The sequence below is a fragment of the Amblyraja radiata genome, unplaced genomic scaffold (genome assembly GCF_010909765.2).
Source record: "Amblyraja radiata isolate CabotCenter1 unplaced genomic scaffold, sAmbRad1.1.pri scaffold_1150_ctg1, whole genome shotgun sequence".
Classification (NCBI taxonomy): domain Eukaryota; kingdom Metazoa; phylum Chordata; class Chondrichthyes; order Rajiformes; family Rajidae; genus Amblyraja; species Amblyraja radiata.
In genome coordinates this window covers 1-21355 of record NW_022630333.1, presented here as the reverse complement: position 1 = coordinate 21355, position 21355 = coordinate 1, and the positions used below count along the sequence as shown (strand labels likewise).

General features: G+C 52.1%; 1 protein-coding gene across 1 annotated transcript; it reads right to left on the bottom strand.

The window, feature by feature from the left end:
• Window positions 1–2351: 2351 nt before the first annotated feature.
• Window positions 2352–17360, bottom strand: LOC116969774 (pleckstrin homology domain-containing family A member 7-like). The gene is made up of 7 exons (XM_033016557.1): window positions 17233–17360; window positions 12332–12437; window positions 11568–11672; window positions 8949–9021; window positions 6774–6874; window positions 4327–4439; window positions 2352–2807 (listed from the first exon to the last, which is right to left on the bottom strand). The coding sequence occupies exons 2-7, from the start codon at window positions 12434–12436 to the stop codon at window positions 2357–2359; spliced, it is 948 nt and encodes a 315-aa protein (XP_032872448.1). The 5' UTR covers window position 12437; window positions 17233–17360; the 3' UTR covers window positions 2352–2356.
• Window positions 17361–21355: the final 3995 nt, after the last annotated feature.

Below are 21355 nucleotides of genomic sequence, written 5' to 3'. Positions count from 1 at the left end.
GGCGGAGGATTATGTGTTGTATTTGCCGGCTGGTGGACTGAAAGGTGAGGACCAGAGGGACTCTGCCCTTGTTGCGAGTGCGGGGATGGGGAGAGAGAGCAGTGTTACGGGGTATGGATGAGTATTCTGTAGGCATTGACTACAGAACAGATCAATGTGTCCATATACCATTGTATAAATATATACACACATGAATAAATAAACTGATAAAGTGCAAATAACAGATAATGGGTTATTAATGTTCAGAGTTTTGACCTCCTTGCCCCATCAACGTTCAGCCCGGCCGGTGCTGGTATTAATGGTTACTGTGGTTGCTGATCACTCAGCGATTTCTCCGGGTTAATGGTGACCTCCTCTTTCCCCACTCTCAGCTCTCCCAGACCGAGATGCCGTAATGATTTACCCGCGACCGGCACAGCTCAATGCACCGGGTAACGCTGTGTGTACAGACAGGGAGGGTGACATAATGGTGCCGTGTTTACAAACACAGGGACACTCTCCCGATACATCACACGCTGGCGGCACAGTGGCGCAGTGTTACGCTGCTGCCTCACAACGCCAGGGACACAGGTTCGACCCTGACCTCGGGTGCTATCTGTGTTGAGTTTGCACGTTCTCCCTGTGTGACCGCGCGGGTTTCCTCCGGGTGCTCCGGTTTCTTCCCACATCCCAACGATGTGCGGGTCGGTGGGTAAATTGAAACAGCTAACCTTGGAATCTCTCTTTGTAGGTAGACAAAAATGCTGGAGAAACTCAGCGGGTGCAGCAGCTTCTATGGAGGAGCGAAGGAAATGGGCAACGTTTCGGGCCGAAACCCTTCTTCAACCCTTCTCTCTTTGTAATGTGTTAACTGTTAACTGAGACCGGCCCCATCAAAAAATCCAAGGACAATCTACAACAAGATACAGGACAGAACGCCACGGGAGACCCTTCTTCTCTGTGGCTATCAAACTGTACAACTCCTCCCCCTTCTGTAATGGGGTAGACTGAAACTGACTGACTCCTCAACCCCCCCCCTCCCCCCCAATCTTTCTACATCCCCCAAACCTTTCCACTTGTCACTTTAATTTCATGTTTCAATAGACAATGGGTGCAGGAGTAGGCCATTCGGCCCTTCGAGCCAGCACCGCCATTCAATGTGATCGTGGCTGATCATCCCCAATCAGTACCCCGTTCCTGCCTTCTCCCCATACCCCCTGACTCCGTATCTTTAAGAGCCCTATCTAGCTCTCTCTTGAAAGCATCCAGAGAACCTGCCTCCACCGCCCTCTGAGGCAGAGAATTCCACAGACTCACCACTCTCTGTGAGAAAAAGTATTTCCTCGTCTCCGTTCTAAATGGCTTACTCCTTATTCTTAAACTGTGGCCCCTGGTTCTGGACTCCCCCAACATCGGGAACATGTTTCCTGCCTCTAGCGTGTCCAAGCCCTTAACAATCTTATATGTTTCAATGAGATCTCCTCTCATCCTTCTAAACTCCAGAGTGTACAAGCCCAGCCGCTTCATTCTCTCAGCATGTGACAGTCCCGCTATCCCGGGAATTAACCTGGTAAACCTACGCTGCACTCCCTCAATAGCAAGGAAGTCCTTCCTCAAATTAAGGGACCAAAACTGCACACAATACTCCAGGTGTGGTCTCACTAGGGCTCTGTACAACTGTAGAAGGGCCCCTTGGCTCTTATTTTCGATTCCTCTTGTTATAAAGGCCAACATGCCATTCGCTTTCTTCACTGCCTGCTGTACCTGCATGCTTACTTTCATAGACTGATGCACAAGGACCCCCAGATCCCGTTGTACTTCCCCTTTTCCCAACTTGTCGCCATTTAGATGTATTCATGTATGTTTCATGTATTTTGTGTTGTTTATGACTATTGGTAGATCAATTTCCCCCCCCGGGATAAATAAAGTTATCTTGTATTGCATCGCATTGTACAACCTCACAGTGTATGGGCCACATATTGATTGGGATTCAACAGGAGTTTTGTTCTCGATGATAGACACAAAATGCTGGAGTAACTCAGCGGGACGGGCAGCATCTCTGGAGAGAAGGAATGGGTGACGTTTCAGGTCGAGAAAGAGTCAGGGGAGATGGAGACTAGAGATATGGAAGGGCAAGGTGTGAAAACACATCAAAGGGGATGTCGATCAAGGAAGTATAAATTGGTTCATCGTTGGCTGAAGGGAAGCTGACAGCGAGGCATACAAACAGTAAAATTAATCAGGAGGACAGGACAGTTTTGTTCGAAGATAGACACAAAATGCTGGATTTACTCAGCGGGTCAGGCAGCATCTCTGGAGAGAAGGAATGGGTGTCGTTTGGGGTTGAGACCCTTTCTCGGGCAGATCTGTTGTGTACTTACTCATCCTCCTGTCCATCTGGCAGCTCCTCCTTCTGCGACTGAACCCACTGTTCGACATGTGAAAGTGAGGTGGTTCTCTGGACGTCCTTGGCCGTGAGCTCAGGCTTGGGGCTGCCCTCGAAGTTGAACACCGCGCTGTGGAAGGCGCTGGTGGGAGTGGGAGGGGGTACAGCGCCGTTGCGGGCCGGTGGGGTCAGCCGCTCCAGGGAGATGGTGAATGATGTATCCGCTCGGTGGCTGTCGGTGGGAAGCAGGGACCCGTGCCGGCGTGCTTCCGTCCCCGCCTCTTGCAGCTTGATCCAGGGGTCCGCCTTGGAGAGGTTGGCGATCTCCAGCGACTCGGCACTTTGGGCGTTGTTGTGCTGGAGGGCCGACCCGGTGAGATCCTTGTAGCTGCAATATTGACGCTCCTGGGGAACGGGCTTTGAAACCTTGGTCGAGTGGAAGCTGTGAGGACAATCCAAACAGTGCGAGCGTCAATAAAGGTGGAACAGCGGCAGAGAGTTGCTGCCTTATGCCCCTGTCATAGAAACATAGAAAATAGGTGCAGGAGGAGGCCATTCGGCCCTTCGAGCCAGCACCGCCATTCATTGTGATCATGGCTGATCATCCCCAATCAATAACGCATGCCTGCCTTCTCCCCATATCCCTTGACTCCACTAGCCCCAAGAGCTCTATCTAACTCTCTCTTAAATACATCCAGTGACTTGGCCTCCACTGCCCTCTGTGGCAGGGAATTCCACAAATTCACAACTCTCTGGGTGAAAAAGTTTTTTCTCACCTCAGTCGTAAATGGCCTCCCCTTTATTCTAAGACTGTGGCCCCTGGTTCTGGACTCGCCCAACATTGGGAACATTTTTCCTGCATCTAGCTTGTCTAGTCCTTTTATAATTTTATATGTTTCTATAAGATTCCCCCTCATCCTCCTAAACTCCTGTGAATACAAGCCTAGTCTTTTCAATCTTTCCTCATATGAAAGTCTCGCCATCCCAGGGATCAATCTCGTGAACCTACGCTGCACTGCCTCAATCGCAAGGATGCCCTTCCTCAAATTAGGAGACCAAAACTGTACACAATACTCCAGATGTGGTCTCACCAGAGCCCTATACAACTGCCTTACAGCGCTAAGAAAGCCGGGTTCGATCCTGACTACGGGCGCTGTCTGTACGGGGAGCTGCTACATTCTCCCCGTGACCTGCGTGGGTTTTGTCCGGGTGCTCCAAATTCCTTGAGGCAGGACATTCTTGCTATTGAGGGAGTGCAGCGTAGGTTTACAAAGTTAATTCCCGGGATGGCGGGACTGTTATATGCTGAGAGAATGGAGCGGCTGGGCTTGTACACTCTGGAGTTAGAAGGATGAGAGGGCATCACATTGAAACATATAAGATTGTTAAGGGCTTGGACACGCTAGAGGCAGGAAACATGTTCCTGATGTTGGGGGAGTCCAGAACCAGGGGCCACACAGTTTAAGAATAAGGAGTAAGCCATTTAGAACGGAGCCGAGAAAACACTTTTTCTCACAGAGAGTGGTGAGTCTGTGGAATTCTCTGCCTCAGAGGGCGATGGAGGCAGGTTCTCTGGATGCTTTCAAGAGAGAGCTACTATCTATCTCTCGGCTCTTAGAGATAGCAGAGTCAGGATATATGGGGAGAAGGCAGGAACGGGGTACTGATTGGGGATGATCAGCCATAATCACATTGAATGGCGGTGCTGGCTCGAAGGGCCGAATGGCCTACTCCTGCACCTATTGTCTACTGTCTAGTCTCTACACCGTGGGGATGAATAGGATGGGGTCTGGTCTGTTGGCATTCTGTCCCACTGCAGTATGGGGTGTGTGTGGAGCTGAGGGGAAACGCTGAAGTGACCTCCTCCTTAGATAGACACCAAATGCTGGAGGCAGCATGCCTGGATATCAGTAATGGGTGACGTTTCGGGTCGAGACCCTTCTTCAGACCCTCCTCCTTACCCGGTGAAGTCAGTCTCCACGCGTGCCGACTGGCCCATGGCCCTGATCCATCCATTCCTGTCGTCCTGAGTGTCAGCGCTGAAGCAGTACGTCCTCATTCCCGGGTGCTCAGCCTGGGGGTGGGGAGAGGTTACGTCAGTCAGACTCTCCGCACTCTCGGGAACTCACAGTAGTTCACAAGTCTACATGCTTCATCAACGGTGTGCTAGTACCTGCCTCATCTATCTCCTCCGGCAGCTGGTTCCATTTACCCAGCACCTTGGTCTAAAAAACAGTTTCCTATTAAACCTTTTCCCTCCTCACCTTAAACCTATGTCCTCTTCATAAATTCATAAGTGATAGGAGCAGAATTAGGCCATTCGGCCCATCAAGTCTACTCCGCCATTCAGTCGTGGCTGATCTATCTCTCCCTCCTAACCCTATTCTCCTGCCTTCTCCCCATAACCTCTGACACCTTCACTTGGGTCTGGAGTCTGGAGCTGCAGCTGAGCACCTCTGCTATCAGGCTTCTCTCAGGAACAACTTCCTCCCCTCCGTTTAGTTTAGAGATACAGTGCGGAAACAGGTCCTTCGGCCCATCGAGTCCTTGCCGACCTGTGATCCCCATACACTAGATCTATCCTACACACTAGGGACAATTGAGATTTTTTTTTTAACCAAACCCAATTCAATAGACAATAGACAGTAGGTGCAGCAGTAGGCCATTCGGCCCTTCGAGCCAGCACCACAATTCACTGCGATCATGGCTGATCATCCCCAATCAGTACCCCGTTCCTGCCTCCTCCCCATATCCCCTGACTCCGCTATTTTTAAGAGCCCTATCTAGCTCTCTCTAGAAAGCATCCAGAGAATCGGCCTCCACCACCCTCTGAGGCAGAGAATTCCATAGACTCACCACTCTTTGTGAGAAAAAGTGTTTCCTCGTCTCCGTTCTAAATGGCTTATCCCTTATTCTTAAACTGTGGCCCCTGGTTCTGGACTCCCCCAACATCGGGAACATGTTTCCTGCCTCTAGCGTGTCCAAACCCTTAATAATCTTATATGTTTCAATGAGATCCCCTTACAATTCACTTACAAGCCTGTACCTGTGACCGCGTGGGTTTTCTCCGGGTGCTCCGGTTTCCTCCCACACTCCAAAGACGTACAGGTTTGTATGTTAATTGGCTTCTGTAAATTGTCCCCAGCGTGTGTAGGATAGTGTAAGTGTACAGGGATCGCTGGTTAGTACGGACTCGGTGGGCCGAAGGGCCTGTTTCCATACTGTATCTCTAAACTAAACTACAAAGGATCAACACTCCAGCTCCAGAGGACAAGGAACTAAATGGGAATGGGAGAGTTTTGGGGGGGATTCTTAGCAATGGGAGTAAATGGAGCAGGGATTCCGGAAACTGGGAGTGAATGGGAATACATTTTATCCAGAGCGATTTTATAAATTAGGAATGAGTGAGGTGGGGTTTGATCTGGAGGTGCTGGAATCTTGATCAAAACACAAAGTGCTGGAGTAACTCAGCGGGTCAGGCAGCATCTGTGGAGGGAATGGACAGATGAGATTTCGGGTCGGTACCCTTCGTCAGACTGAAGGTCCCGACCCGAAGCATCGTCTGTCCATTCCATCCGCAGATGCTGTCTGACCCGCTGAGTTCCTCCAGCACTTTGTGTTTCACTTGTGGTTTTATCCATCTGCATTCTGAACAAGGGGAGTGAATGGAACTGAGGGATTCGACACGATGGGGATGAATGGAACTGAGTTTGATCCAGTGGGATTCAGAATGAACAGGATAGGGTCAGGTCCAGTAGGGTTTAGTAAAATGGGAGTAAGAGAAACAAGAGAGAAGTCTCAAATGCAAGAGCTCAAACAAGTGTAGGAAGGAACTGCAGATGCTGGTTTACACCGAAAATAGGTGCAAAATGCTGGAGTAACTCGGCGGGACAGGCAGCATCTCTGGAGAGAAGGAATAGTTGACGTCTTGAGTCGAGACCCGTCTTCAGACTGAGAGGGCTTCAGTCTGAAGTAGGGTCATGATGCGAAACGTCAACTATCCATGTTCTCCAGAGATGCTGCCTGTCCCGCTGAGATGCTCCAGTACTTTGTGTCCATCTTAGGAGTTCCAACTGCAGCAGATCAGAGCAGGAAGATCAGAGCAGGGCAGCTGCAAGTCTCTGCAATGGACCCTGGTAGGAGGGTTGGGTTGAGATGGCTGGAGATGATGGGTTGATGGGCAGGGATGAGCTTGTTGGATCAGGACCGCACGAAATGTGAAGGATTGCTTGGTGGTAGCCCCGGTTATTGTGGTTCATGGAAAGAGGTCCCGGGAAGGCGGGGAGTGAGATGGATAGGGACATGGTCAATCTCCAGCCCTGCCCATAACCAGCCCAACCACCCAACACACCGCAACGTTGACATCCCACATTCCCAAATGCAAAACAAATTCCCATCTGGACTGTGCCTTGAAAGCAAATTTCCGGCTCTTCCGGTCTTGTGGGTCGATCGCTGAGATGTTGTAACTCGGCATTGGAATGCTCCCCAGGATCCGTTCTTCCCGACTGTCTGTGGAGAACAAGGATCATGGAATCACTATCTCTGCATCCCAGGCTTTCCCTGCTCCCGTGACAACGGTGGGAGCCGGCTGGTGATTTTCCCGTGACCGTGAGGGTTGGAATAACCTACAGTGGCTGTAACGGACATTGTGGTCTGTCCAACGGTAACTGGGCAATGGGGTGTGGACCAGACTCCCAGACAGGGTGCCACAGCTAATGGAAGCCCATCGATCCTTCTCCACCTCGGAGTGCTTCCAGTTACAGAAAAATACAGCACTGAAACAGGCCCTTCGGCCCATTGAGCCTCCTGCTATCCATCAATCACCCGTCTGACGAAGGGTCTCGACCCATTCCTTCTCTCCAGAGATGCTGCCTGCCCCGCTGAGTTACTCCAGCTTTTTGTGTCTATCGCCCATTTCATCAATCTTAACTGACCCAATTCGTTCTCCATCCCCCCCCCCCATCAACTTTCCCCAGAGGGAAGGTGAGGGGTTAGGTTTTCGGTAATGGATGGGGGCCATCTCTGCCCTTCTCCCTTCCGCTCGTCCCTCTCACACACCCCACCCCCACCCCCCCACCCATACACTCCCTCCCGTCCCTGCTTCCCACTCTCACACCGCCACTCCATCTCCCCAGGGTACACTACCGGAGGTTGTTCACCCTCCCTGGGGTGGACTCCCTGATGATCTCAAATCACCCCAAGCAACATGTGTGTACATGTCTGTTTGCACATACCTCCATGTGAACCGTGAGTGTGCTTGTTTGCATGCAGTGAGTGTGTGCATGCAGTGTGTGTGTTGGCATGCAGTGAGTGTATATGTATGCAGTGAGTGTGCAAGGGTGTGTGCTCTGAGTGTTCGTGCACTGTGCGTGTGCGTGTTGTGGTCGTGTGTGATGAGCGCGTATTTGCGCATGTTGCGTTTGTGGTGAGTGTGTTTGTGCGTGTGTTTGTGTGTTGTGTGTGGTGTGTGTGGTGTGTGTGGTGTGTGTGGTGTGTGGTACAGGAGCCTGAAGACTGCAACAACCAGGTTCAGGAATAGCTACTTCCCCACAGCCATCAGGCTATTAAACCTGGCTCGGACAAAACTCTGATTATTAATAACCCATTTTCTGTTATTTGCACTTTATCAGTTTATTTATTCATGTGTGTATATATGTATATAATGGTATATGGACACATTGATCTGTTTTGTAGTAAATGCCTACTATGTTCTGTGTGCTGAAGCAAAGCAAGAATTTCATTGTCCTATACAGGGACACATGACAATAAACTCACTTGAACTTGAACTTGAGCGCGTGTGTGTGAATGTGTGTGAATGTGTGTGAGTGATTGGTAGATAGATAGATAGATAGATATAATTTATTGCCACACAACCAGGGTTGGTGGAAATTTGGGTTGTCAGCAGCAGTACAATAATAAAGAACACACAATAAAACTGTAACACAAACATCCACCACATCATCCATCACTGTGGTGGAAGGCACAAAACTTTGGCCAGTCCTACTCCATTTCCCCCCCGTGTACAGGACCAGAGTCCTGGTCGGAGGGGCCGTAGGCGCAGATTGGCAGCCACGCTTCCGTCAGTCTGCCCCAGGACAGCTGTGGCTACAGAAGTAGCTTACCACCACCGAGTGTGACTGAGGAGTGAATTAATAATGTGATGTAAAGCGCCTTGAGTATTAGAAAGGCGCTATATAAATCCCATCCATTATTATTATTATTAGTGAGCGTGTGTGTGCGTGATGTGTGTGTGCGTGATGTGTGTGTAGTGAGCGTGTGTGCGTGTGCGTGTTGTGTGTGTGTAGTGTGTGTGTGAGATGTGTGTGGGTGGTGAATGTGTATGAGCGTGTGCGTGTTGTGTATGTTTAGTGTGTGTGTGTGTGTGGTGAGCGTGGGGGCCACAGACCCTGGTCTCCAGAAGGCTCGGACCATCCACATTGATCCAGAGTGGAGGGACCTCTGCAGAACACTGGCCAACCCCGGTGAAACCAATTAGCAGCAGAACGTTCCGCTCCTCGGGGAGGCAGCTCAGCCTGGCCGGGGAGGAACAGCTCGAGGGGGAGTGGTCTCCAGGGTCCCTTACCTCGGTAGTAGAAGAGACAGAAGTCAGACAGGACGAACCATCTTCGTTTCCACAGTTTCAGCCCAGAGCTGTCCTGGAAGGTAGAGAGAAGCCATCAGCTCAGCGGAATTGCAGAGAGACCTTGCCATCCCAGCAGTGAGTAAAACACTCCCAGCACAAGCTGACAGGGAGCTGATTCTCCCATGGTCGAGGCACGGGCAAGCACTCTGCCCGAGCCGGCTGCCTGCCCTTTCCCGGGGTTACTAATTTGATTGGTCCCCTAATTTGGTCTACTAAATTGGTCCCCTAATTTGAGGAAGGACATTCTTGCTATTGAGGGAGTGCAGCGTAGGTTTACAAGGTTAATTCCCGGGATGGCGGGACTGTCATAAGCTGAGAGAATGGAGCGGCTGGGCTTGTACACTCTGGAGTTTAGAAGGATGAGAGGGCATCTCATTGAAACATATAAGATTGTTAAGGGTTTGGACACGCTAGAGGCAGGAAACATGTTCCCGATGTTGGGGGAGTCCAGAACCAGGGGCCACACACACAGTTTAAGAATAAGGGATAAGCCATTTAGAACGGAGACGAGGAAACACTTTTTCTCACAGAGAGTGGTGAGTCTGTGGAATTCTCTGCCTCAGAGGGCGGTGGAGGCAGGTTCTCTGGATGCTTTCAAGAGAGAGCTAGACAGGGCTCTTAAAAATTGCGGAGTCAGGGGATATGGGGAGAAGGCAGGAACGGGGTACTGATTGGGGATGATCAGCCATGATCACATTGAATGGCGGTGCTGGCTCGAAGGGCCGAATGGCCTCCTCCTGCACATATTGTCAATTAAATTAATTTTTGTGTGTAAAAAAAAAAGAAAAGATAATGATGCCGACTCTGTCCTGGGGCATACGCCCTGAAAACCTCGACTTTCCCCAGAGTATCCCTGAGGATCTCGAATAACTCCAGGGTGGACTCCTTATGGATGTGACTTTCCCCCAATAGTCAGTATAGGTGCAGGAGTAGGCCATTCGGCCCTTCGAGCCAGCATCGCCATTCAATATGATCATGGCTGATCATCCCCAATCAGTGCCCCGTTCCTGTCTTTTCCCCATATCCCTTGACTTCGCTAAAGAAGGGTTAAGAAAGGTCTGAAGAAGGGTTTCGGCCCGAAACGTCGCCTATTTCCTTCGCTCCATAGATGCTGCTGCACCCGCTGAGTTTCCCCAGCAATTTTGTGTACCAACTCTCTCTTGAAAGCTTCCAGAGAATTGGCCTCCACTGCCCTCTGAGGCAGATGATTCCACAGATTCACAACTCTCTGGGTGAAAAAGTGTTTCCTCGTCTCCGTTCTAAATGGCTTACCCCTTATTCTTAAACTGTGGCCCCTGGTTCTGGACTCCCCCAACATCGGGAACTTTCCACGGGGTACAGTTCTTGGGCATTGCCACGCTTCCCGAGTGCGGTCTCCACCCAGGGTACAGACTCCGAGGAGCTGCCTCTCCCCAGCGTACAGTCCCTGTTACTCCCCAACGCTCTGAGCAGTGTTCCATGCATCCCCTCCTCTGCCCCTGACCCACAACCTCTGAGCAAGGCTGCAGATGGATTCATTCTCCACAAGAGGGAGCCCCTGCTCCATATCTGAAATGGACAGGAAACTCCCAGCATTGACCACAAACCATCCCTAGTAAGGGGTGGGCATCCATTCCTCTCCAGTCTCGGGGACACCAGGTGTAGGGAGCTGGGTTTGCACCCTGGGGATGGAGACGTCAGCTCTGCATCTCTGCCATTCTCCCCTCTGCTCGTCCCTCTCACACCCCCCCTCCTCCACAGTACCCTTCACGTCTGAAGAAGGGTCTCGACCCGAAACGTCAACCATTCCTTCTCTCCAGAGATGCTGCCTGTCCCGCTGAGTTACTCCAGCATTTTGTGTCTGTCTTCAGTTTAAACCAGCATCTGCACAGTTCCTTCCTGCACATGTCCGCCCCCCTGGTATAGCTCCCTCCACTCCCCTCCCCACCTTCCCACTCCCACTCCAGCTCCCTCCCTCAGTCCTCACGCTCCTCGCTTCTTCCCTCCAACCCTTTGCTCCCTATTCCCCCCTCCGTCAGTCCAGTCCCTCTGTCCCCCCACTCCCCACCCACCCTCCCCCCCCATCCCCACCCATCCCCCACCACCCTCCCCACCCATCCCTCCCCCACTCCCCACCCACCCTCCCCCCCCACTCCCACCCATCCCCCACCACCCTCGCCCCACTCCCCACCCACCCTCCCCACCCACCCTCCCCCCCACCCCCCCCACCCCCCCCCACCCTCCCCCTCCCACTCATCCCCCCACTCCCCACCCACCCACCCTCCCCCCCCACTCCCCACCCACCCTCCCCCCCCCACTCCCCACCCATCCCCCACCACCCTCCCCCCCACCCCCCCCACTATCTACCCACCCTCCCCCCCACTCCCCACCCACCCCACCCATCCCCCACCACCACTCACCCCCACACCCCCCCCACTATCTACCCACCCTCCCCCCCACTCCCCCCCCCACCCCACCCCTCCCCCACCACCCTCCCCCCCCACCACCCCCACTATCTACCCCCCACCCCCCACTCCCCACCCATCCCCTCCCCCCCACTCCCCATCCACCCCCCTTTACCTGTTTGTGCAGCCAGCCCCGCATCACGGTGGCAGAGTTGGGGTCCCGTTTGATCGCCTGCTCCCTCTTGCCGAAGTTGTGCACCTTCCTCAGCGGTCGGAGGGGCTGGGCAAACACAGCGAGATGTCAGAGTCACTCATAGAATCGACCCACTGAAAATGGGGCGTCTGTCACCCCACGGACTCAAAGACCAAGTTGTCTGGCACTTTATTAGTCACGTGTACCGAGGAACAGTGAACATATTTTTTGTATACAGTTAAGTACAAGCATCGCCATAAATAAGAACTTAGATACATATTAGCATGTGTATGCTTCGTGACACAGCCTGGAAACAGGCCCCGAGTCCGCTCCGACCAGCGATCCCCGCACACTAACACCATCCTACACACACTAGGGACAATTTACAGTTTTACCAAAGCCAATTAACCTAGAAACCTGGACGGCTCTGGAGTGCGGGAGGAAACCGGAGCACCCGGAGAAAACCCACGAGGGTCACGGTGAAAAAATGTACAAACTCCATACAGACAACACCCGTGGCTAGGATCGAACCCAGGTCTCTGGCGCTGTGAGGCAGCGACTCTACCGATGTGCCACCGTGCTGGCCTTGGGTTGCAGAATGGCAGGTGGGCCGAATCACCTCAGCCCATTCCCTGGGCGTCTGAAGGAGGGAACGGAAGAGTGAGGATGGGCTGGGAAGGGTGGGGGTGGGGGAGGATGGGTGGGGAGATTTGGCGAGGGGGGGGAGGGGTGTGGAGCTTTCTAACCTTTGACCCCAGCGGATTGGCGAGGGAGGCGATGGTGCCGACACTGGAGCCGAGGCTGAGGCCACTACGGGGCCTGTCCGATGCCACAGACATTGCTGCCGTCATCCTGAAATAGAGGTAGAGGTCTTGCCATCAGCAGTGAGCCACACTGCTCCCAAACCCAGCCGTAATCTGGACCCTCCCCACCACCCCCCCCTCCCCCCCCCATCCCCACCACCCACCACAGTTCAGCCCCCCCTCGACAAGTGTGTGTGTGTGTGTGTGTCTGATCGCCATGTGTGGCTAATTCAAGGGCGGCACAGCGGGTGGAACTGATCTGACTGGATAGCATACAAAACAAGAGGGTTTCCATATAGGAGTAGAGAGGTTCTTCTGCAGTTGTATAGGGCTCTGGTGAGACCACATCTGGAGTATTGTGTACAGTTTTGGTCTCCTAATTTGAGGAAGGACATCCTTGTGATTGAGGCCGTGCAGCGTAGGTTCACGTGCCAGAAACAGAGAAAAATAGGTGCACGAGTAGGCCATTCGGCCCTTCGAGCCAGCACCGCCATTCAATATGATCATGGCCGATCATCCAAAATCAGTACCCCGTTCCTGCTTTCTCCCCACATCCCTTGATTCCGTTAGCCCTAAGAGCTCTATCTAGCATAGATGGGAAAGGTTCTTAACCAGAGATATCAGATAGCTTGTGAGTATCTCACTCCATTACGCCAGGCCTTATCCCTTTGTCCATCGCACTATGTTGCTTTCATTAAACCAACATGCTCCTTCCCCTGGTCCCTCCACCATGCCATCCCCAGTTGGTTGGTGCATGCCAATCAATAGACAATAGACAATAGGTGCAGGAGTAGGCCATTCAGCCCTTCGAGCCAGCATCCGCCATTCTGTGGAATCACTACCTATCTTCCCCTCCCTGTCCTTGCGCCAACCCCAGTCATGAATTTCCTAATGGGGAAGAATGTCTTTAGTTTAGTTTAGAGATACAGCGTGGAAACAGGCCCTTCGGCCCACCGAGTCCGTGCCGACCACCAATCACCCCGTACACTAGTTCTGTGTTATTCCCATCCTGCACAACCTAGCGGCAATTTACAGAGGGCCAATCAACCTGCGCGTCTTTGGGAAGTGGGGGGGGGAAACTGGAGCACCCGGAGGAAACCCACGCAAGTCACAGGGAGAACGTGCGAACTCCGCGCAGGCAGCACTTGAGATCAGGATCGAACCTGGGTCTCTGGCGCCATGAGGCAGCGACTCTACCGCTGCGCCAATGTACCGCTTGTCGCAGAACGGCGGCGTGTGATGTTCCACCGTGACACGTCTTCCTTAGATTCCTCTTCCCCTATATCTATGCCCAACGGCTGTAGATAATAATAATAATAATAATGGATGGGATTTATATAGCGCCTTTCTAATACTCTAGGCGCTTTACATCGCATTATTCATTCACTCCTCAGTCATACTCGGTGGTGGTAAGCTACTTCTGTAGCCACAGCTGCCCTGGGGCAGACTGACGGAAGCGTGGCTGCCAATCTGCGCCTACGGCCCCTCCGACCACCACCAATCACTCACACACATTCACACACAGGCAAAGGTGGGTGAAGTGTCTTGCCCAAGGGCACAACGACAGTATGCACTCCAAGCGGGATTCGAACCGGCTACCTTCCGATCGCCAGCCGATACACCTGTTTTTGGTAGAAGTTTGCTGTTATCTTCTCTGCCCATGCCCTTTATTATTTTGTACACCTCTATCAGCCCCCCCCCCCCCCACCCCCCAATCTCCTCTGTTCCACCTTCTCCCTGTGGCAGCGTGGGTTTACTCCAGGTGCTCCAGTTTCCTCCCACATCCCAAAGACGAGGGGGCTGGTATGTTGATTGTCCCTGGATTTGGTGAATAGTTGAGCCTGCGGGAAGCAGATGGCAATGTGTGGAGGATAAAATGGGATCCTTGCAAATGAATGCTTGATGCTAAGGGAAGGATTTGTTTGGCCCAAGAGCCTGTTTCCACCCTGTGTGATTGTTCACTCACTCCCAGTCAGTGTACACTTGGTCCTGCACATTGCTTGTAAATCTTACAGTGAATGCCATGCAGAGGGCAAGTTAACCTACATGCATTTGGGATGTGGGGAGATACAGCGTGGAAACAGGCCCTTCGGCCCAATTTGACAATAGCCAAGCCAATGGATATCTTTAAAGCAGAGTGGAGGTGGAGAGGATGTTTCCACTAGTGGGAGAGTCTAGGACTAGAGGTCGTAGCCTCAGAATTAAAGGAATAAAAGAATCTCTTTTAGGAAGGAGATGAGGAGGAATTTCTTTCATCAGAGGGTGGTGAATCTGTGGAATTCTTTGCAACAGAAGGCTGTGAAGGCCAAGTCAATGGATATTTAGTGGCGCAGCGGTAGAGTTGCTGCCTTACAGTGAATGCAGTGCCGGAGACCCAGGTTCCATCCCGACTACGGGTGCTGTCTGTGTGGAGTTTGTACGTTCTCCCCCCGGGACATGCGTGAGTTTTCTGCGAGATCTTCGGTTTCCTCCCACACTCCAAAGACGTGCCGGTTAATTGGCTTGGTAAATGTAAAAAATGTCCCTAGTTAGTGTAGGATAGTATTAATGTGCGGGGATCGCCGGTCGGCGCGGACCTGGTGGGCCGAAGGGCCTATTTCCACGCTGTATCTCTAAACTAAACTAAACTAAACTAAAAAGATAGATAGATTCTTGATTAGTCCGGGTGTCAAGGGTTATGGGGAGAAGGGGGTTAGGAGGGAGTGATAGATCAGCCATGATTGAATGGTGGGGTAGACTAGATGGGCTGAATGGCCCAATTAGAAACATAGAAAATAGGTGCAGGAGGAGGCCATTCGGCCCTTCGAGCCAGCACCGCCATTCATTGTGATCATGGCTGATCGTCCCCTATCAATAACCCGTGCCTGCCTTCTCCCCATATCCCTTGACACCACTGGCCCCTAGAGCTCTATCTAACTCTCTCTTAAATCCATCCAGTGACTTGGCCTCCACTGCCCTCTGTGGCAGGGAATTCCATAAATTCACAACTCTCTTGGTGAAAAAGTTTTTTCTCACCTCAGTCTTAAATGACCTCCCCTTTATTCTAAGACTGTGGCCCCTGGTTCTGGACTCACCCAACATTTTTCCTGCATCTAGCTTGTCCAGTCCTTTTATAATTTTATATGTTTCTATAAGATCCCCCCTCATCCTTCTAAACTCCAGTGAAGACAAGCCTAGTCTTTACAATCTTTCCTCATATGACAATCCCGCCATCCCAGGGATCAATCTCGTGAACCTACGCTGCACTGCCTAAATCACAAGGATGTCCATCCTCAAATTCTTCTCCTGTCACTTATGAACTTATGCCCATCTGACCAACATGCCCCAACTACACTGGTCCCACCTGCCTGTGAGTCAAGCTTAACTTTAACTAGGCCCATGCCTTTAACTGTTGCCAGAGACTTAATTTGGGCTGCCCTCATCTTTTATTCCAACTTCTCCCGGGATGAAAGTGCAGCATTCCCGAGCACCACGTCACTGAAGTCTCCTTTAACTCTTGATTTGGCCCAAAACCAAAAGGCAGCGGACGGGACAATGCAGTAACTCAGCAAACTGGCCTTTGAGACGAAGGGTCAGAAGAGGATCAGGGCCCTCCCCCTGCATGGGACAGACTGAAAATGCCAGCGCCTTCTGGAGCATTGACAATGGCTCCAGTCAGTCCCTACAATGTCCCCCTCCCATTCCCACACTGACCTTTCCGTCCTGGGCCTCCTCCACTGTCAGAGTGAGGCCCAGCGCAAATTGGAGGAACAGCACCTCGTATTTCACTTGGGCAGCTTACAGCCCAGCGGGTTCAATTAATATTGATTTCTCCAACTTCAAGTAGCCCTTGCTCTCCCTCTCTCTCCATACCTCCCCCTCCCTAGTTCTCCGACTAGTCTCACTGCCCCTCTCATTAATTTTACTGATTGTAGGCCTCGTTGTCACCTTCCCCTCAGCTCACACTGAATCATTCTACATTTCCTTGATCCTTCTTTGATCTGTCCTTTTCACACCTTAGCCTTCCACGTATCTCCAGCCTCCCTCTCCCCTGACTCAGTCTGAAGCAGTGCCTCAACCCAAAACATCATCCATTCCTCCTCTCCGGAAATGCTGCCTGACCCGTTGAGTTACTCCGGCAATTTGCATCTATCTTCGGTGTGAAACAGCACCTGCAGTTCCTTCCATACAAACATAGAAACATAGAAAATAGGTGCAGGAGTAGGCCATTTGGCCCTTCGAGCCTGCACCGCCATTCAATATGATCATGGCTGATCATCCAACTCAGTATCCTGTACCTCCCTTCTCTCCATACCCCCTGATCCCTTTAGCCACAAGGGCCACATCTAACTCCCTCTTAAATATAGCCAATGAACTGTGGCCTCAACTACATTCTGTGGCAGAGAATTCCACAGATTCACCACTCTCTGTGTGAAAAATGATTTTCTCATCTCGGTCCTAAAAGACTTCCCTCTTATCCTTAAACTGGGACCCCTAGTTCTGGACTTCCCCAACATCGGGAACAATCTTCCTGCATCTAGCCTGTCCAACCCCTTAAGAATTTTGTAAGTTTCTATAAGATCCCCCCTCAAACTTCTAAATTCTAGCGAGTACAAGCCGAGTCTATCCAGTCTTTCTTCATATGAAAGTCCTGCCATCCCAGGAATCAGTCTGGTGAACCTTCTCTGTACTCCCTCTATGGCAAGAATGTCTTTCCTCAGATTAGGAGACCAAAACTGTACGCAATACTCCAGGTGTGGTCTCACCAAGACCCTGTACAGCTGCAGTAGAACCTCCCTGCTCCTATACTCAAACTCATCATCCGTTCCTCCTCTCCGGAAATGCTGCCTGACCCGTTGAGTTACTCCGGCAATTTGCGTCTATCTTTGGGGTGAACCAGCACCTGCAGTTCCTTCCGACACCCTACGATGGGCTCTCGTTCCACTGGAACTTGAGGAACCGCGGCAGCGAAAGGGTTAACAGCCGGCGGCAGTCACCCTAAACGTGGAGGAAGCCCTTGTATTTAACGGCCGGCGTACACAGTAGTCCCCTTTCTCCTCCTTCCCACCAGCTATTCATTCCAATGTCAGTGCCAAGTCAAAGCTTCACAAAGGGATCTCGCCAACATGGGTCGTAGGAGGCAGTGATGGAAGGAGATGGAGAGAAGGTGGGTGGGGAGGAGAGAGGAGGGAGGGAGGGAGGGAGGAAAGAAAGAAAGAAAAAGAGGGAAGGGAAGGTGTGGAGGCAGTCATAGAAACATAGAACATAGGTGCAGGAGGAGGCCATTCGGCCCTTCGAGCCAGCACCGCCATTCATTGTGATCATGGCTGATCATCCCCAATCAATAACCCGTGTCTGAGGAATAGGTTGCCTATTTCCTTCGCTCCATAGATGCTGCCGCACCCGCTGAGTTTCTCCAGCATTTTTGTGTACCTTCGATTTTCCAGCATCTGCAGTTCCTTCTTAAACACAATAACCCGTGCCTGCCTTCTCCCCATATCCCTTGACTCCACTAGCCCCTAGAGGTCTATCTAACTCTCTCTTAAATCCTTCCAGTGACTTGGCCTCCACTGCCCTCTGTGGCAGGGAATTCCATAAATTCACAACTCTCTGGGTAGAAAAGTTTTTTCTCACCTCAGTCTTAAATGACCTCCCCTTCATTCCAAGACTGTGGCCCCCGGTTCTGGACTCGCCCAACATTGGGAACATTTTTCCTGCTCCTAGCTTGTCCAGTCCTTTTATAATTTTATATGTTTCTATAAGATTCCCCCTCATCCTTCTAAACACCAGTGAATACAATCCTAGTCTTTTCAATCTTTCCTCATATGACAGTCCCGCCATCCCAGGGATCAATCTCGTGAACCTAAGCTGCACTGCCTCAATCACAGGGATGTCCTTCCTCAAATTAGGAGACCAAAACTGTATACAATACTCCAGATGTGGTCTCACCAGAGCCCTATACAGCTCGGTGTAAAGGGGGAACGGGAGATGAGGAGGGAAGGGAGAAGGAGATGGATGTGTTGGAGATATGGAGGTGTAGCTGGTCACGATGGGATGGGAGGGTCAAGGCAAATGGAGATCCACCACTGCCAACATGTCAGGACTCAGGTCCACATTCACACACTTTACTTTAGGCTAACAACGTGGAAACAGGCCCTTCGGCCCACCGAGTCCATGCCGACCAGCGATCCCCGTACGCTAACACTATCCTACACACTAGAGACATTTCACCATTTTTCTGCATCAAACCCAATTAACCTACAAACCTGCACGTCTTTGAAGATGTGGGAGGAAACCGGATTGAAAGCCCAGGCAGGTCACAGGGAGAACGTGCAAACTCCGCACAGATAGCACTTGAGGTCAGGATCGAACCAGGGTCTCTGGCGCTGGTGGGCAGCGACTCTACCGCTGCGCCACCGTGCTGCCCACCTGCGGAACCAGAACCATCGGCCCATGATCATCTACCCCTATAGTGAGGGCTCTGGTTAGATGCAACCCCCATGGTTCAACAGCTCTCTCCAGAGGTCCACGGTAGCTCTGAATGTTGCTGCCTAACCCTCGTTAGGTTACAAGTCTTGTGAACTTATGCCCCTGTCCCACTTAGGAAACCTGAACGGAAACCTCTGGAGACTTGGCGCCCCACCCAAGGTTTCCGTGCGGTTCCCGGAGGTTTTTGTCAGTCTCCCTACCCGCTTCCACTACCTGCAACCTCCGGCAACCACCTGCAACCTCCGGGAACCGCACGGAAACCTTGGGTGGGGCGCAAAGTCTCCAGAGGTTTCCGTTCAGGTTTCCTAAGTGGGACAGGGGCGTTAATATCCATTCCCTCTCATCACTGACCAGCAAGCCTTGGCAACTTGGTTGGGAGGGAGGGTCAAGGCGAAGACATGGCAATGAAGGCCAGGGAGGTTCAGTCGAGAACTGGACTCCCGAACACTGACTCTACCTCTGCCCCCAAGTTGTTGACCTGAAATACTGGCTGCTTCCCTGCCGCGGATGCTGGCTGACCTGCTGAGTGTTTCCGTTATCATTCAACACAACAATTGTCCCACATCTATTCAACCCCCCCCAATCCCTTGACCCACCTGCCCGTTGCCCCAACCCTTGATCCCAACTCGTTCCAAAGACCTGGGGCGCCGGCACGGTGGCGCAGCGGTACAGTTACTGCATCACAGCGCCAGAACGGAGACGAGGAAACACTTTTTCTCACAGAGAGTGGTGAGTCTGTGGAACTCTCTGCCTCAGAGGGCGGTGGAGGCAGGTTCTCTGGATGCTTTCAAGAGAGAGCTAGATAGGGCTCTTAAAAATAGCGGAGTCAGGGGATATGGGGAGAAGGCAGGAACGGGGTACTGATTGGAGGATGATCAGCCATGATCACATTGAACGGCGGTGCTGGCTCGAAGGGCCGAATGGCCCACTCCTGCACCTATTGTCTATTGAGACCCAGGTTCGATCCTGACTACGGGTGCTTGTCTGTACGGAGTTGGCACGTTCCCCCTGCGACTGTGTGGGTTTTCTCCGGGTGCTCCGGTTTCCTCCCACATTCCAAAGACGTGCGGGATTGTAGGTTGATTGGTCCTGTGTAAATTGTCACTGATGGGCAGAACCAGTGAGCGGGGGGGGGGGGGGGGGGGGGGGGGGGTGATCGCAGGTCGGCGTGGACTTGGTGGGACGAAGGGCCTATCTCCACGCTGTATCTCTAAGCTACACTAAACTCTCCATGGGGAGAGGACGCTGCTCTTTGCCAGTGCTGCGGAGAGGGTAACGCATCACACAATAATGCCAACACCCAAATCCCTACCCTTCTCCATCACAGAAACCCTGCACCTCTGCACACACAGTCTCTTGCGCAGTGTCGGGGAATCGAAAACCAGAGGACATAGGCTTAAGGAGGGGGTGGGGGGGGGGGGTGGGGGGGATACTTAATAGGAACCTGAGAGGTGATATTTTTTACACAGAGGGTGGTGGGTGTATGGAATAGTACCTGCCGGAGGAGGTGGTTGAGGCTGAGACTGTTATAACGTTGAAAAAGCATGTAGACAGGTACATGGATAGGACAGGTTTAGAGGGATATGGGCCAAGCGCAGGCAGGTGGGACTAGTACAGATGGGACATGTTGGTCGGTGTGGGCAAGTTGTGCCGAAGGGCCTGTTTCCACACTGTACTTCCCCAGCCCTCTACCCTGAGATGAGAAGGGGGTCATCAAGACACAAGAGATGCTGGAAACTGGAGCACAAAGCATATGATAGACTTAAAGTGCTGGAGTAACTCAACGGGACAGGCAGCATGTTTAAGAAGGAACTGCAGATGCTGGAAAATTGAAGGTAGACAAAAGTGCTGGAGAAACTCAGCGGGTGAGGCAGCATCTATGGAGCGAAGGAAATAGGCAACGTTTCGGGTCGAGACCCTTCTTCAGGCTGATGTGAGGGTGCGGGGGGGGGGGGGGGGGGAAGAAGAAAGGAAGAGGCGGAGACAGTGGGCTGAGGGAGAGCTGGGAAGGGGAGGAGACAGCAAGGGCTACTGGAAATTGGAGAAGTCAATGTTCATGCCACTGGGGTGCAGACTGCCCAAGCGAAATATGGGGGTGCTGCTCCTCCAATTTCCAGTGGTGCTCACTCTGGCCATGGAGGAGGCCCAGGACAGAGAGGTCGGATTCGGAGTAAAGACCTTCTCTCCAGAGAAACTGCCCGTCCCTGCTGAGTTACTCCAGCACTTGTGTACCTTCGATTTTCCGGCATCTGCAGTTCCTTCTTAAACAAGCTGCCTGTCCCGCTGAGTTACTCCAGCACTTTTTGTCTATCTTATGCTCCTTATATCCCTCAGCAACTGCGGAGGCAAAGGGAATGTCAACCTTTTGGGGTATTTGGGTGAATGGACAGACCGCATGGTCCCATGGACTGTGTCAGTGCCACAGAGACATGATCTTGAATTTGGATCCCCTCTTTGGTGGGACGTTGGTGCAGTATGGTGGGCAATGGGGAGGGGGGG